The sequence below is a fragment of the Punica granatum genome, chromosome 2 (assembly GCF_007655135.1).
Source record: "Punica granatum isolate Tunisia-2019 chromosome 2, ASM765513v2, whole genome shotgun sequence".
Lineage (NCBI taxonomy): Eukaryota > Viridiplantae > Streptophyta > Magnoliopsida > Myrtales > Lythraceae > Punica > Punica granatum.
In genome coordinates this window covers 31,010,386-31,023,488 of record NC_045128.1, presented here as the reverse complement: position 1 = coordinate 31,023,488, position 13,103 = coordinate 31,010,386, and the positions used below count along the sequence as shown (strand labels likewise).

The 13,103-nt window shown below is 43.6% G+C and overlaps 3 protein-coding genes across 3 annotated transcripts; all 3 read left to right on the top strand.

Annotated features, from left to right (window-relative positions):
* Positions 1 to 28: 28 nt before the first annotated feature.
* LOC116196646 (elongation factor 1-alpha-like) lies at positions 29 to 2,667 on the top strand. The gene is made up of 3 exons (XM_031526492.1): positions 29 to 185; positions 804 to 1,286; positions 1,377 to 2,667. The coding sequence occupies exons 2-3, from the start codon at positions 825 to 827 to the stop codon at positions 2,262 to 2,264; spliced, it is 1,350 nt and encodes a 449-aa protein (XP_031382352.1). The 5' UTR covers positions 29 to 185; positions 804 to 824; the 3' UTR covers positions 2,265 to 2,667.
* Positions 2,668 to 3,097: 430 nt separating this feature from the next.
* LOC116196649 (aminomethyltransferase, mitochondrial) lies at positions 3,098 to 5,784 on the top strand. Its single transcript, XM_031526496.1, has 4 exons — positions 3,098 to 3,287; positions 3,826 to 4,406; positions 4,685 to 4,803; positions 5,120 to 5,784. The coding sequence occupies exons 2-4, from the start codon at positions 3,843 to 3,845 to the stop codon at positions 5,667 to 5,669; spliced, it is 1,233 nt and encodes a 410-aa protein (XP_031382356.1). The 5' UTR covers positions 3,098 to 3,287; positions 3,826 to 3,842; the 3' UTR covers positions 5,670 to 5,784.
* A 4,228-nt stretch (positions 5,785 to 10,012) lies between these two features.
* Positions 10,013 to 12,565, top strand: LOC116196648 (elongation factor 1-alpha-like). The gene is made up of 3 exons (XM_031526494.1): positions 10,013 to 10,163; positions 10,726 to 11,207; positions 11,309 to 12,565. Exons 2-3 carry the CDS (start codon positions 10,746 to 10,748, stop codon positions 12,194 to 12,196), a joined length of 1,350 nt encoding a protein of 449 aa, XP_031382354.1. The 5' UTR covers positions 10,013 to 10,163; positions 10,726 to 10,745; the 3' UTR covers positions 12,197 to 12,565.
* Positions 12,566 to 13,103: the final 538 nt, after the last annotated feature.

Genomic DNA, 13,103 nt, shown 5'->3' with positions numbered 1-13,103 from the left:
GGAGAGGAAACGCATATAGGGAATGTTACTGAGGGCAAAATGGATTATAAGCTGTCTCGCTTCTATAAATTCGTTGCAAAACCCCCATAGCCTCCTGTCCTATCACATCTTCGCTTTCTGCTCTGCTCTGCTCTGCGCTCTGCCTCTGTCGGGTGGCGTAGAGTGTCACAAGTCAACCCTTCGAGGTGAGATACTGATCGATCTCTCGTTCTTGCTTTCCACTTCTAAGAGAATTCATCATCTCGATCTGCTTCACGTGTTAGTACTCGATTTGTGCCGGTTTCAAGGATTTTTCTATGCTCTCGTTAGCTTAAGATGCGAGAGCTCGTCTATTTTGTGCTCGATTGATCTGCTTCTGATTTGATTGGCTATGCTTGGGTGTTGTTCTTTCGCAGAATAGATGTCTCTGCTTCTATTCTCGCCCAGCGGCGATGTTTCCGTGGTTTATTTAGGTTTATGGTGTCCTTAGATGATTAATTAGGAATGAGAATTATGAAGCTGGTGGTTTCATAATTAACCGCCGACGATGATGATTCTGGGAAAGGTTGTGTTATATATGGTGTCGGTAGTGATGTGATTCTTTCTTAATCGGTCCGGGATGTTATGGCACGGTACTAGTTTTGGATTCGTATATCTTTTGTTGCTCGTTGATGTGCTGACACGATCCATAGGTTGATTGTTGATGGATTTGGATATGCATGGGTTATGATTCATGGGAGCTCGATTTGTTTATTTTCAATTGGTACTTTCTTTTTTTTGGTGATGTCTGATGATGGGATTCGTTTGTGTTTCGATATTATTAGTTCGAATTCCCTGATTCCAATATGGGTAAGGAGAAGGTTCACATCAACATAGTGGTCATCGGCCACGTTGACTCTGGTAAGTCGACCACCACCGGCCACTTGATCTACAAGCTTGGAGGGATCGACAAGCGTGTGATTGAGAGGTTCGAGAAGGAAGCTGCTGAGATGAACAAGAGGTCCTTCAAGTACGCCTGGGTGCTCGACAAACTGAAGGCGGAGCGTGAGCGTGGTATCACCATTGATATTGCCCTGTGGAAGTTTGAGACGACGAAGTACTACTGCACCGTCATCGATGCTCCGGGACACCGTGACTTCATCAAGAACATGATTACCGGAACTTCACAGGCTGACTGCGCTGTCCTTATCATTGATTCCACCACTGGTGGTTTTGAGGCTGGTATCTCCAAGGATGGTCAGACCCGCGAGCACGCTCTCCTTGCCTTCACCCTCGGTGTGAGGCAGATGATCTGCTGCTGCAACAAGGTATATGATAACTTGATAAGATTCATTCTGATTCCATTTGGTTTCTTATTCTTGTCTTATATTTAAAATCTGTCCATTTCTTTTTCACAGATGGATGCCACCACCCCTAAGTACTCGAAGGCCAGGTACGAGGAAATTGTGAAGGAAGTCTCATCATACCTCAAGAAGGTGGGTTACAATCCCGACAAGATCCCCTTCGTGCCTATCTCTGGTTTTGAGGGAGACAACATGATCGAGAGGTCCACCAACCTGGACTGGTACAAGGGCCCCACCCTCCTTGAGGCCCTGGACCAGCTCAACGAGCCCAAGAGGCCTTCAGACAAGCCCCTCCGTCTCCCCCTTCAGGACGTATACAAGATTGGCGGTATTGGAACTGTTCCTGTGGGTCGTGTGGAGACCGGTATCCTCAAGCCTGGTATGGTGGTGACCTTCGGTCCCACTGGGTTGACCACTGAAGTCAAGTCAGTTGAGATGCACCACGAGGCCCTCCAGGAGGCTCTTCCTGGTGACAATGTGGGCTTTAACGTGAAGAACGTTGCAGTCAAGGATCTGAAGCGTGGCTATGTTGCATCAAACTCCAAGGACGATCCTGCAAAGGAGGCTGCTAACTTCACTGCCCAGGTCATCATCATGAACCACCCAGGTCAGATTGGCAATGGGTATGCCCCGGTGCTCGACTGCCACACCTCCCACATTGCCGTGAAGTTTGCCGAGCTGTTGACCAAGATCGATAGGCGGTCCGGTAAGGAGCTCGAGAAGGAGCCCAAGTTCTTGAAGAATGGGGATGCTGGTATGATCAAGATGATTCCAACCAAGCCCATGGTGGTGGAGACCTTCTCAGAGTACCCTCCGCTCGGGCGTTTTGCTGTCAGGGACATGAGGCAGACCGTCGCAGTTGGTGTAATCAAGAGCGTGGAGAAAAAGGACCCCACCGGAGCCAAGGTCACCAAGTCTGCAGCCAAGAAGGGTGGCAAATGAAGGTTGCTGCATCCAGTATCTAAAGTCTTTTACAGTAAAAATGAACTCATTGTTGCTAGTGTTGCGTCCATTGAACTTTGTGTTGCTGTCGGTTCTGGAGGTCTTAGTTTTGTGCCTCCACCTTCAAGCGTCCGTTCCCAGAACTGGGTGCTCGATCGACGATGGCACTGCCTCCTCACGAGTCTTTTTTATAGTTGGGTTTGTGTAGAAAACTCGTGGTGTTTTAAGGTGCAGGAGTTTTAGGTCATTGTTCCTGTGCCCCCTATGTTTTCATTTGACGAGGTCATTAAACGATAGTTATAGTGGTTGCTTACTATAGACACCACCATCCCTTATTTTGGTTCTTGTCCGATGGGCGATGAATGTAAGTGAGCTTCCAATTAACGTAAGACATATTAACAAATATCAAATCATTTACTGTATGGAACACACGGGATGTATTTGTACACCTTCATCTGGTTCTTCAGCCATCCCTTTTCAAACAAAATAAGGGGGTCTAGGCATCCTCGTATGGGTGATCAACCGATGATGCCATGGGAGCCTCGACCGAGTCCCTGCAGCTGAATGGGAGGTCAGATTGGTCCAGATCTCCTTGTATCTGTTGTACACTCATCCAAAAACGAGACAAGAGCAAGACCATGGGATATGATATTCATATGGGCCGTCGATTTCTCAGAGGAGACACGGTGGAATCGACCGAGGGAAAGGTGAGGAGCACAAGAGCCACTCAATCACGATGGGGATCGATCTCTTGAAGAGGAGCCCTCCTCCACCCACTTCCCCTCTCAGTTTCACCACCAACCCCATCCCAGCCGCTTTTTTTTCAATTATTTTAATTTTTATTCGCCATCCCAATAGGCAATAATATCAAAAATAGCATTTAAAAAAAAAACAACACCACTTTTTTCTGTCTAACGCCATACCAACCTTCCCATCGGACAGAGGCCCTCGTTCTCTCTCAGATTCGCTTCTCCATAGGCAAGAAGAACACAGTTCAGGGCTGCTGATTCACTCCCTTTCTCTGTGAGTGAGCTTTTTCCTTTCTGGGTTTTCGAGGTTTGCGCATTATAGTTTAAGGATGTGCTTCTGTCTCTGTCCGGTTCGTCTGATTTCTTTGAGGCGGTACCTTGATTGTTCTTGAGTTTATGATTCATATGGGTTGTGGAATCTGAAGCAATCTCGTGCGTGCATCCGAATGATATATGCAGATGAGAGGACTGTTGCTGTCTATAGGACTCTTCTGAGATTTGTCCCCCCTCTCGGGGATCGTTGGCATGTTTTGTTCAGATATAGCTTTTCAGACATGAATCTCTGCTTAACCATTCAGCAGCGTTGGACAATGTCAGCTCATTTAGATCTGCAATTAGTTGATCTCTTGTTGTTACTGCAGTAAGCAACCTTTAGACGATTTCTTCGATAGCTCTAGTATCGGTTTCCATGAGCTGCTTTAAAGATCGTTGCTTTCAAATATCTTACTTGTGATAACATCACAATCCCATTTCTGATATTCGAATCTGAATCTCAAACCTTAGTAAGTGTTCTTTGACTCCTTTTTTTGTAGTTTTGTTCTCCCAAACCATGAGAGGAGGAGGCCTCTGGCAGCTTGGCCAGTCGATCACCCGCCGCCTCGCGCAGGGCAACAAGAAGGCTGTTGCCCCCCGCCGATTCTTCGCCAGCGAGGCCGATCTCAAGAAGACGGTCCTCTACGACTTCCACGTCGTCAATGGCGCGAAGATGGTGCCCTTTGCGGGTTGGAGCATGCCAATCCAATACAAGGACTCGATAATGGACTCCACCGTGAACTGCAGGGAGAATGGGAGCCTCTTCGATGTGTCCCACATGTGCGGTCTCAGCCTCAAGGGCAAGGACTGCGTGCCTTTCCTGGAGAAGCTAGTAATTGCCGACGTGGCTGGGCTCGCTCCGGGTACTGGGTCCCTCACTGTCTTCACGAATGAGAAGGGAGGGGCCATAGATGACTCGGTGATCACTAAGGTGACGGACAAGCATATCTATTTAGTCGTGAATGCAGGGTGCAGGGATAAGGACTTAGCTCATATCGAGGAGCACATGAAGGCGTTCAAGGCAAGGGGTGGAGATGTCTCGTGGCACATTCACGATGAGAGATCCCTGCTCGCCCTTCAGGTTCTACAAACCACTATCTCTTTTGTGCCCTTGCGAATTTGGTGTTATATATTGTGGAATACTTTTAAGCCGGGTCCATAATGTGGGTGCAATGAGGATCGATGATGGACCGGTTGTAAGTCAACTGTTGCCACTTGCCCAGTATGGGAATGTCGACTAAGTTTGTGCTGCAGCACATTGAATCATTTGCACAATGACCTGCCCGGTTGAGATTTTGAAGGCAAGAAAAAGTTCGATATATCTGCCTACTAATTAATCATTTGCTGCATCCATTGCAGGGTCCTCTTGCAATGCCAGTTCTGCAACACCTTACTAAAGAGGACTTAAGCAAGCTTTATTTCGGCGAGTTCCGTATTTTGGACATTAATGGTTCATCTTGCTTCCTAACCAGAACAGGGTACGTCCTCTTCACCTCCCTTCGTTCTTCTCTTGTTTTGAATTCTCCTGTCTTCCAAGTGAATGGTGTTTTTCTAGGGAAGTCGGAACAAATGTTTCTTTAACCATTAGTAGTAGAGAAAAGAAAACCAGAATGTTTTAGTTAGAATACAGATTGATACAAGAATTTATCGACAAATCAGGAATTTAGGGGAGACAACCGGCTGCTCAGATGGTGCACTTTAAGAAACTTTTGCTCTTCTTGTCGGCAGTTTTTTGCGTGCTGCCAAACCATTTTTCAAGGTCATGATATTTTGTATTTGCTCTGAGGTTTCCAGTTACACGGGCGAAGATGGATTTGAGATCTCTGTTCCCTCAGAGAACGCCGTGGACCTCGCTAAGGCGATCCTTGAGAAGTCTGAGGGCAAGGTGAGGCTCACCGGGCTTGGGGCCAGGGACAGTCTCCGTCTTGAGGCAGGACTCTGCCTTTATGGGAATGACATGGAGCAGCACATAACCCCTGTGGAGGCAGGCCTTACATGGGCCATAGGGAAGCGGAGGCGAGCTGAGGGTGGATTTCTCGGTGCTGAGACCATCCTGAAGCAGCTTGAGGAGGGGCCCCGGATCCGCCGGGTGGGGATCATCTCCTCAGGCCCCCCTGCAAGGAGCCATAGCGAGATCAAGGACAGCGGGGGCGAGAAGAACCTCGGGGAGGTCACCAGCGGCGGGTTCTCCCCCTGCCTCAAGAAGAACATTGCAATGGGGTACGTGAAGTCCGGGTCCCACAAGTCAGGCACCAAACTTAAGATCGCAATTCGAGGGAAGGCCTACGATGGTGTGATCACGAAGATGCCCTTCGTTCCAACGAAATACTACAAGCCGTCCTAGGTTCTTTCGATGGTACTGCTGGAGATGTGCTTCGTTACGTTTTTTGTCTTGCCATCTGATTGGTCTATGTTTCTCTCGACAGTTGAAGGGCAATGATAATTCTGATTTTTGTCCATCTCATCTTATGTTTTGCAATTTTTAGCTAGAGCTTGGTACCAGGGCAAACGGTGCGCTTTATATGATGAGAAACCTCAACTGATTGGCCGTAGACCCGGTTGAGAATCCTCTAGCATCGACCGATCTTAGGTGATAGAGATTGCTGCAGATAGCCGCGTTCCTCGATTAAATATTCTCGAGCATCAGTGAACTCTCACTCAACCCATAATGCATTTAGCTATTCCTAACAAAGGGATGTAATCGCGTCGAAGCATCGTAAAGGTGGCTGGTGGACTTGTTTAGGCATGGACAAAATCCGAGGGATGAATTAAAAAGTTTTCTATAGCAAAATTGAAAAACATATATAAGAAAAAGAATATAATGCAGTGTTACACGCCCTAACATGATGATGATATGTGGACTTGTTAAGGCATAAACAAAATTTGAGGGATGACATGAAAAGCTTTTTTATCGCAAAATTGAAAAACAAATATCAAAAGAAGGTGTAAAGCAGTAGAGCACGGCCTGGCCTGTAACTAAGAGGTTTCAAGTTCGATATTACCTGTGCCCTTTTAATTATTAGGATTTATATTTCATTGTTAGACCACGAGTCAACCTTATAATAGAAAAAAAATTGAAAACATATTAATAAAGTGCACAAGCAATCTCCTTCTTAGTAAAGGCTGCGTTTGGTTTTTAAATAAAGATTTCACTCAACTTAACTCAATTTTATTCTTTTTCCAAATTCAAAAATATTATCATTATAGTGTTATTTTTTCTTTAATTTGATAATAATTTCTCACTCATATTTTTTTAACAATTTTTATAATCAATTTTTTAATAATAAATTCTTCATTTACTTGCAAATCTATATATATATTCCAGCCCATGACGAAATTAATGTAGGCGAGGATTCTGTTGGTGAAGAAATTATGAAAATGATCCGCTTGATGCAGCTTGCTAAAATCTCAAGGACATAATCGTAATTTACTCCTCCTTTTGTGCAAATTTAAAAGCTCTTCCATTATGCTACTTCACATTTTCTTTATGCAATATTTCAGCTGAAAATATTATATATATATATATATAGCTTTGTAAAAGATGAGTTCATCAATGAGAATATTTTTTTTTCTTTTTGTGCAAATAAAATATGAGCGGGAGTTGGAAGAGCACAACTGATCTAAAGATTTCTACAAACTTTTGGGTGAAATGATTCTCTACAACCTTAAGTATGTTTTAAAGGGCAAATATGCCTTTCAAGTCGGCAATTTTCTATAGACAAAATGATACATTTACAAAACATTTATAAATATTTCAATTCTTTTTTCTAATATTTCACCTTATTATAAAGTCATAACCAATTTATTCTCTTACTTTCAATGAACTAAATATATATTATATATATTTGATGTAATAAATGTTTCAGTTTTTTTAAAATATTTCACCTTATTATGTTTATTCTCATACTTCCACCTGCTCCTTGTTGTTCGAAACCGTCTGCTTTACTCACGAGTTAATTTACACATAAAAAGATTAAAATTTACATAAAAACGCGAAGCAATCTTGCATGTGCAAGCGCATTCAATAGGATTAGTATGATATGATGCCTTATTCCATTAATAAACAATCGATAAAGCAAAATTTCTGGAAGGCGATTGCCGCAACACTTTAATTATCAATCTCGACCAAAAGAACTGATGGTAGAAAATCCTCTAGTAATTAACATGAGATTGCAGAGTGTTATGTAACTATGTATCTTGCAAGCATTTTGCCATGGATCCAAAAATTGTATCAAGTGACTTGAAAATTTGCAAATAACATTATGTAATGGAGAACGTAATGTATTAAAAAAATAAAAAAATTTCCATTATATAAAATATGTGAAAAATATCTTAATAGTGAAATTAATTCTCGTGATTGAGTCTTATTATGCGGGTAAATGGAGAAAAAGTATTACTTATAACACAAAAGGTAAGTGTATAAGTATAATTTGTAAAAAAATCCAATATAAAAGAGGAAAAATTATGAATAAAAATAAGCAATACGTATTAAAAGGAAAATATAATTGATATTTATATAAAAAAAAGTATAGGATACATGTATAGTTTTTTAGAAAAAATAATACATGGAGAGGGTACCCGTGGTGTGTAGCATTGGAGGGGAAGAAAAAGAAAAGAAAAGAGAATCTTGTACACGACAGTGACAAAAAAATGTGATGTTAAATTTTATTGGGAAAGTTATAGGTTTACTTTCATAAATGACACTATTTATATACATAGTAATTGCACAAAAAAAAGAGTGAGAAAAACTGGTATACATAAGAACATATTATCCTAAAATTGGAGAAAAAAGCTATTTTTTTGAAATGACCCACTCAATTGTTTAATTATGAAATATCAACTTGTTGAATCGTGTGAATCGCGTGAAAGTAGGATACTCCAAATTCAGGGGTGGGAAAAAGTTTTATAAAACATGGAAATTAGAAAAAAAATTAAATATTCGAGAGCGAGAAAAGGTTCTCCACTTGCAACCTAAAATTTGCTTAAAAAGAATATTACAAATATCCTAATTTGTACATACAATATTTTTTATACGAAATTTCTTCTGTTTTTCTAGATGAAAGTTGGGGAAAATTATTTTTTTAAAAGTACTGGCTCGACCATAACGATCACATTATTTGTCTTGATGGGTTAACATATGCTACCCTATTTGTATCGAATTTAAAAGAATTGGGAAAATGGAGAATTTTAAGAAAATTGCACAGAATCTTAACAAAAAATGGAAAGAAATGAAATTTACCAAAAAACCAAACTAGCAAATGGGGAACTTTGCCCCACTCTCCCTCTTGTCCCAGGATGGAACAAGAATTTTAATTGTTTTTTTTTTTTAAAGATAGCTCAAACTATCGATTCCGTAATCCCTTGGTCCTTAAATTTTTACCATTTCAATATTATAAGATAAATTTATACGCGTGCCGTCTTTCCCGACCAAATAACTCTTGCCTTAACATTTCTTAAAATTATTTTCTAGAAAAAAATAATAATAAAAAATCTTTCACACATTCAATATAGCATAGCCCCGTGGTAAAATGCATATTAGCGGACATAGGATTGATCGTTCAAATCGGGACCAAGAGAAAGAGAGGGGCAGGGGAAGGGAGTCTTGACGTGCTTTCGCCGGCAGCTTCCAGCAGGCAGGCAAATTGAACTATCAGAGTACCAGTAGTACCCCATCACAGAGCAGGAATGGGATCTGAGGCTTCTGAGAAAGTGGTGCATAGGGGAGGATGCCATTGCCACTGCCGCAGTGTGAGATGGGAAGTGGAAGCCCCGACCAGCGTCGTTGCCTGGCGGTGCAACTGCTCCGACTGCTCCATGAGAGGCAACACTGGCTTCAATCGTCCCTTCCCACGATTTTAGCTCTCCCCCGATTCCCAGCAATTCCTCACTACCTACACCTTCGGCACTCACACCGCCAAGCACACCTTCTGCAAAATCTGCGGCATCACCTCCTTCTACACCCCGAGGTCCAACCCCGATGGAGTCGCCATCACCTTCCGCTGTGTTGATCCCGGAACTCTGACCCACGTAGAGATCAGGCCCTACGACGGGAGCAACTGGGAGAGCTCATACAGCTCCACAGGCATTGCTTCCTGTTCCCAAACCCAAAACCTGAATTGAAGAAAAGAGGGAGCGGCCACTCGCCGAGCTTCTCTCTGCTGCTTGCTTTCAGTCATGTGCTGCTCTGCCCTTGGCTTCCAGATGATGCCTTGCATTTGCCGGCTGCAATTTACCAATTTGATCTTCTAATTATCGTATATCAATGATCAATAATGCGTGTGCGTCTACTATGATCCCGTTTGGTACACGGGAATATAATGATATAAAATAAAATGTTAATTTCTCCATTTTGCTCCATTTTCGTATTATTATCTTTTATTTAAGTTGAAAATGTCATTTCCTCATTAATATCTTTTATTTCTTTTATTTTGATGAAATGAGCATTACGTTAAGAAAAAAGTGAATGGTCATTATGTAATAATAATAACGAAAAGTCATTCGATCTGAACTTGTAGTAGCTGCATCAAAGAACCTGAACTGGTTGTACAACAGGCCCAGCCCAATCATGATAGTTCGGGCCCCACTCCTTCGGAGCATTACAATTGGGCTTCCACGGGCCCGACCTGGGACTGTACCCGATCAGAAAAAGATCACATCCGGGCCGGGTTAGACGAAGATCCGTCCACGGAGGGTCGAGGGGCAGTTTCGGAAAAACAATGGAGGTGGGCTGGTATAAATAACCCGCAAACCCTACGCTGCCCTCCCTGCGCACATTCCCTTCCCTCCTGTGTCTGCATTTCTCTCTAGCGGCCGGTGCTTTAAGGATCGCCTTTTCGAGGTGAGATTTCGAGCTATCTCCTCGCCAGATTCCATCGTTTCAATCGCCTCTGTTGATGTTATAGTGCTACGATGTGTGCTAGCTTGTAGATCTGTATATCGGTCTCGTCTCTGGAGCTTTGATTTCGCATTCAATTGATGCCAATCTCGTATGCATGAACTTCCTTTTCGGTGTCTAGTTCTGGTTTCCGATGGATGTCCGAATCTGGAATTGTGGGGATATGTTTCATGAGACGTTCTGGATTTTATTTGTACATGATATGTTCTCGTCTGTGCTGGTCCTCTCGAATGTGTTCGCTTGAGGTCCATCTGTGATTCTCGCGGCTGTCTCGTGCGTTCTTCATACGCTTGCATACGTCGGTTTAGTCTGTGTTTCGGACCGATGCTGTCTATGATTCCTTTTTGGTCGCTGATTCGTAAGATTCTGATTCTTTCCTTCCTTTTGAGTTGGCTGATCTGTTCTATTACTTTTTTCTCTTTATTCAGAGGGGAGTGTTCTGAGCCTTGAAATTTCTGTCACTCTTATAGATCTTACAAGTGTTGGGTTTTGTCTCTATTTACAGTTCAAGCTCCAAATTTCAGAATGGGTAAGGAGAAGGTTCACATCAACATTGTGGTCATCGGCCACGTCGACTCTGGTAAGTCGACCACCACCGGCCACTTGATCTACAAGCTTGGAGGTATCGACAAGCGTGTGATTGAGAGGTTTGAGAAGGAAGCTGCTGAGATGAACAAGAGGTCCTTCAAGTACGCCTGGGTGCTCGACAAGCTGAAGGCGGAGCGTGAACGTGGTATCACCATCGATATTGCTCTGTGGAAGTTCGAGACCACCAAGTACTACTGCACCGTCATCGATGCCCCTGGACACCGTGACTTTATCAAGAACATGATTACGGGAACATCGCAGGCTGACTGTGCTGTCCTTATCATTGACTCCACCACTGGTGGTTTTGAGGCTGGTATCTCCAAGGATGGTCAGACCCGTGAGCACGCTCTGCTGGCCTTCACCCTCGGTGTGAAGCAGATGATCTGCTGCTGCAACAAGGTATATGATAACTTGAGAAGAATATTTTTTTATTTTTTACTTGGTTTCTTATTTTTGTGCTGATATTCTTATGCTTAAATCTTTCCCATTTCTGTTAACAGATGGATGCCACCACTCCCAAGTACTCAAAGGCCAGATACGATGAAATTGTTAAGGAAGTGTCTTCCTACCTGAAGAAGGTTGGCTACAACCCTGACAAGATCCCGTTTGTCCCCATCTCCGGGTTTGAGGGTGACAACATGATTGAGAGGTCCACTAACCTCGACTGGTACAAGGGCCCCACTCTCCTTGAGGCCCTGGACCAGATCAATGAGCCCAAGAGGCCTTCGGACAAGCCCCTCCGTCTCCCACTTCAGGATGTGTACAAGATTGGCGGTATTGGAACTGTCCCCGTGGGTCGTGTGGAAACCGGTGTCCTCAAGCCCGGTATGGTGGTGACCTTTGGTCCCTCTGGTTTGACCACTGAAGTTAAGTCGGTTGAGATGCACCACGAGGCTCTCCAGGAAGCTCTTCCTGGTGACAATGTGGGCTTCAATGTGAAGAACGTTGCAGTCAAGGATCTGAAGCGTGGTTTTGTTGCCTCGAACTCCAAGGACGATCCCGCTAAGGAGGCTGCTAACTTCACTTCCCAGGTCATCATCATGAACCACCCGGGACAGATCGGCAACGGGTATGCCCCGGTGCTCGACTGCCACACCTCCCACATTGCTGTGAAGTTTGCCGAGCTGTTGACCAAGATCGACAGGCGGTCTGGTAAGGAGCTCGAGAAGGAGCCCAAGTTCTTGAAGAACGGTGATGCTGGTATGATTAAGATGATTCCCACCAAGCCCATGGTGGTTGAGACTTTCTCCGCGTACCCTCCCTTGGGGCGTTTCGCCGTCAGGGACATGAGGCAGACCGTGGCAGTCGGTGTCATTAAGAGTGTGGAGAAGAAGGACCCGTCTGGTGCCAAGGTCACCAAGTCTGCGGCCAAGAAGGGTGGGAAGTGAAACGTGCTGTTCAACTCGATTCCCCAATCCATTTCTAGGTCATCAATAGTCCATCATGGTCATAGTAAGAATAAACTCATGGTTACTTCCATTCATAGTGGTTTACCCAATGAGTGTCTAGGAGTCATCTGCTGTCGTTTTGGAGGTCTTGCATTGGAGTCTGCGCCCTCGAGTGGCTGGTCTCAGAACTGGGTTCTCGATCGGCGGTGGCATCGAAAACTATTTTGTCTTGGTGTCTTTAGAGTTTGAACTCGGTGGTTTGTTTCCTCCACGGCGCAGGAGTTTTAGGTGTGGTTCCTGCGCTGTTACTATATTTTGGTAAAATCAAAACCCTTTAAATTTATTATACTATATGCTCCATTTGATCCCTGCCTGCCTACTGCTTTCTTTAAGTTCCTTCTCGTGTTGATTGGATCTCAAATGAAGTGTTCTCAATCCAATGTCGATGGAGAGTTCATTTATCAATCATTGTAAACTCCACTGATATAGGCCGGGATAATTTAAGTAATCCGTTGGTATGTGATCTCATTAACGAAGTAATTTAGGGGAGTGAGTTGGGGTGGATTAGGATGATAATTAGCTTGTGGGGATGAAAATACATATGGTTTGTCTTTTAATTTACAAGTCATGTTATGGGACATTACGAGTAGTGGGGTGCCGGGCAACCCCCTGGGATACCCTCGAGTGTTAGGAATTTTGTTGGATTTTAAATTGCTTCGTGCATCACCAGACGTAGCCTTTTGATAGATGTTGCATCCTCCGCGTAGTGTAGTGTACAAATCGCGGATCAGGCTCTCTACCTGGCGTTAAGTATTTGGATAAGATGGTGGCAATAAAACTAGTACTTATGAAATGTTACGGAGGAATGTGGTGGGTTATGAAGAGATTCTTTAATTCTCTATGACCT

Excerpts from the sequence above, each read along its gene's own strand:
- LOC116196648 (XM_031526494.1), top strand. The coding sequence starts at position 10,746 with ATGGGTAAGGAGAAGGTTCACATCAACATTGTGGTCATCGGCCACGTC. Across the intron at positions 11,208-11,308 it reads TGATCTGCTGCTGCAACAAG|ATGGATGCCACCACTCCCAA; the intron begins GTATATGATAAC and ends TTCTGTTAACAG.
- LOC116196646 (XM_031526492.1), top strand. The coding sequence starts at position 825 with ATGGGTAAGGAGAAGGTTCACATCAACATAGTGGTCATCGGCCACGTT. Across the intron at positions 1,287-1,376 it reads TGATCTGCTGCTGCAACAAG|ATGGATGCCACCACCCCTAA; the intron begins GTATATGATAAC and ends TCTTTTTCACAG.
- LOC116196649 (XM_031526496.1), top strand. The coding sequence starts at position 3,843 with ATGAGAGGAGGAGGCCTCTGGCAGCTTGGCCAGTCGATCACCCGCCGC. Across the intron at positions 4,407-4,684 it reads GATCCCTGCTCGCCCTTCAG|GGTCCTCTTGCAATGCCAGT; the intron begins GTTCTACAAACC and ends CATCCATTGCAG. Across the intron at positions 4,804-5,119 it reads TGCTTCCTAACCAGAACAGG|TTACACGGGCGAAGATGGAT; the intron begins GTACGTCCTCTT and ends TGAGGTTTCCAG.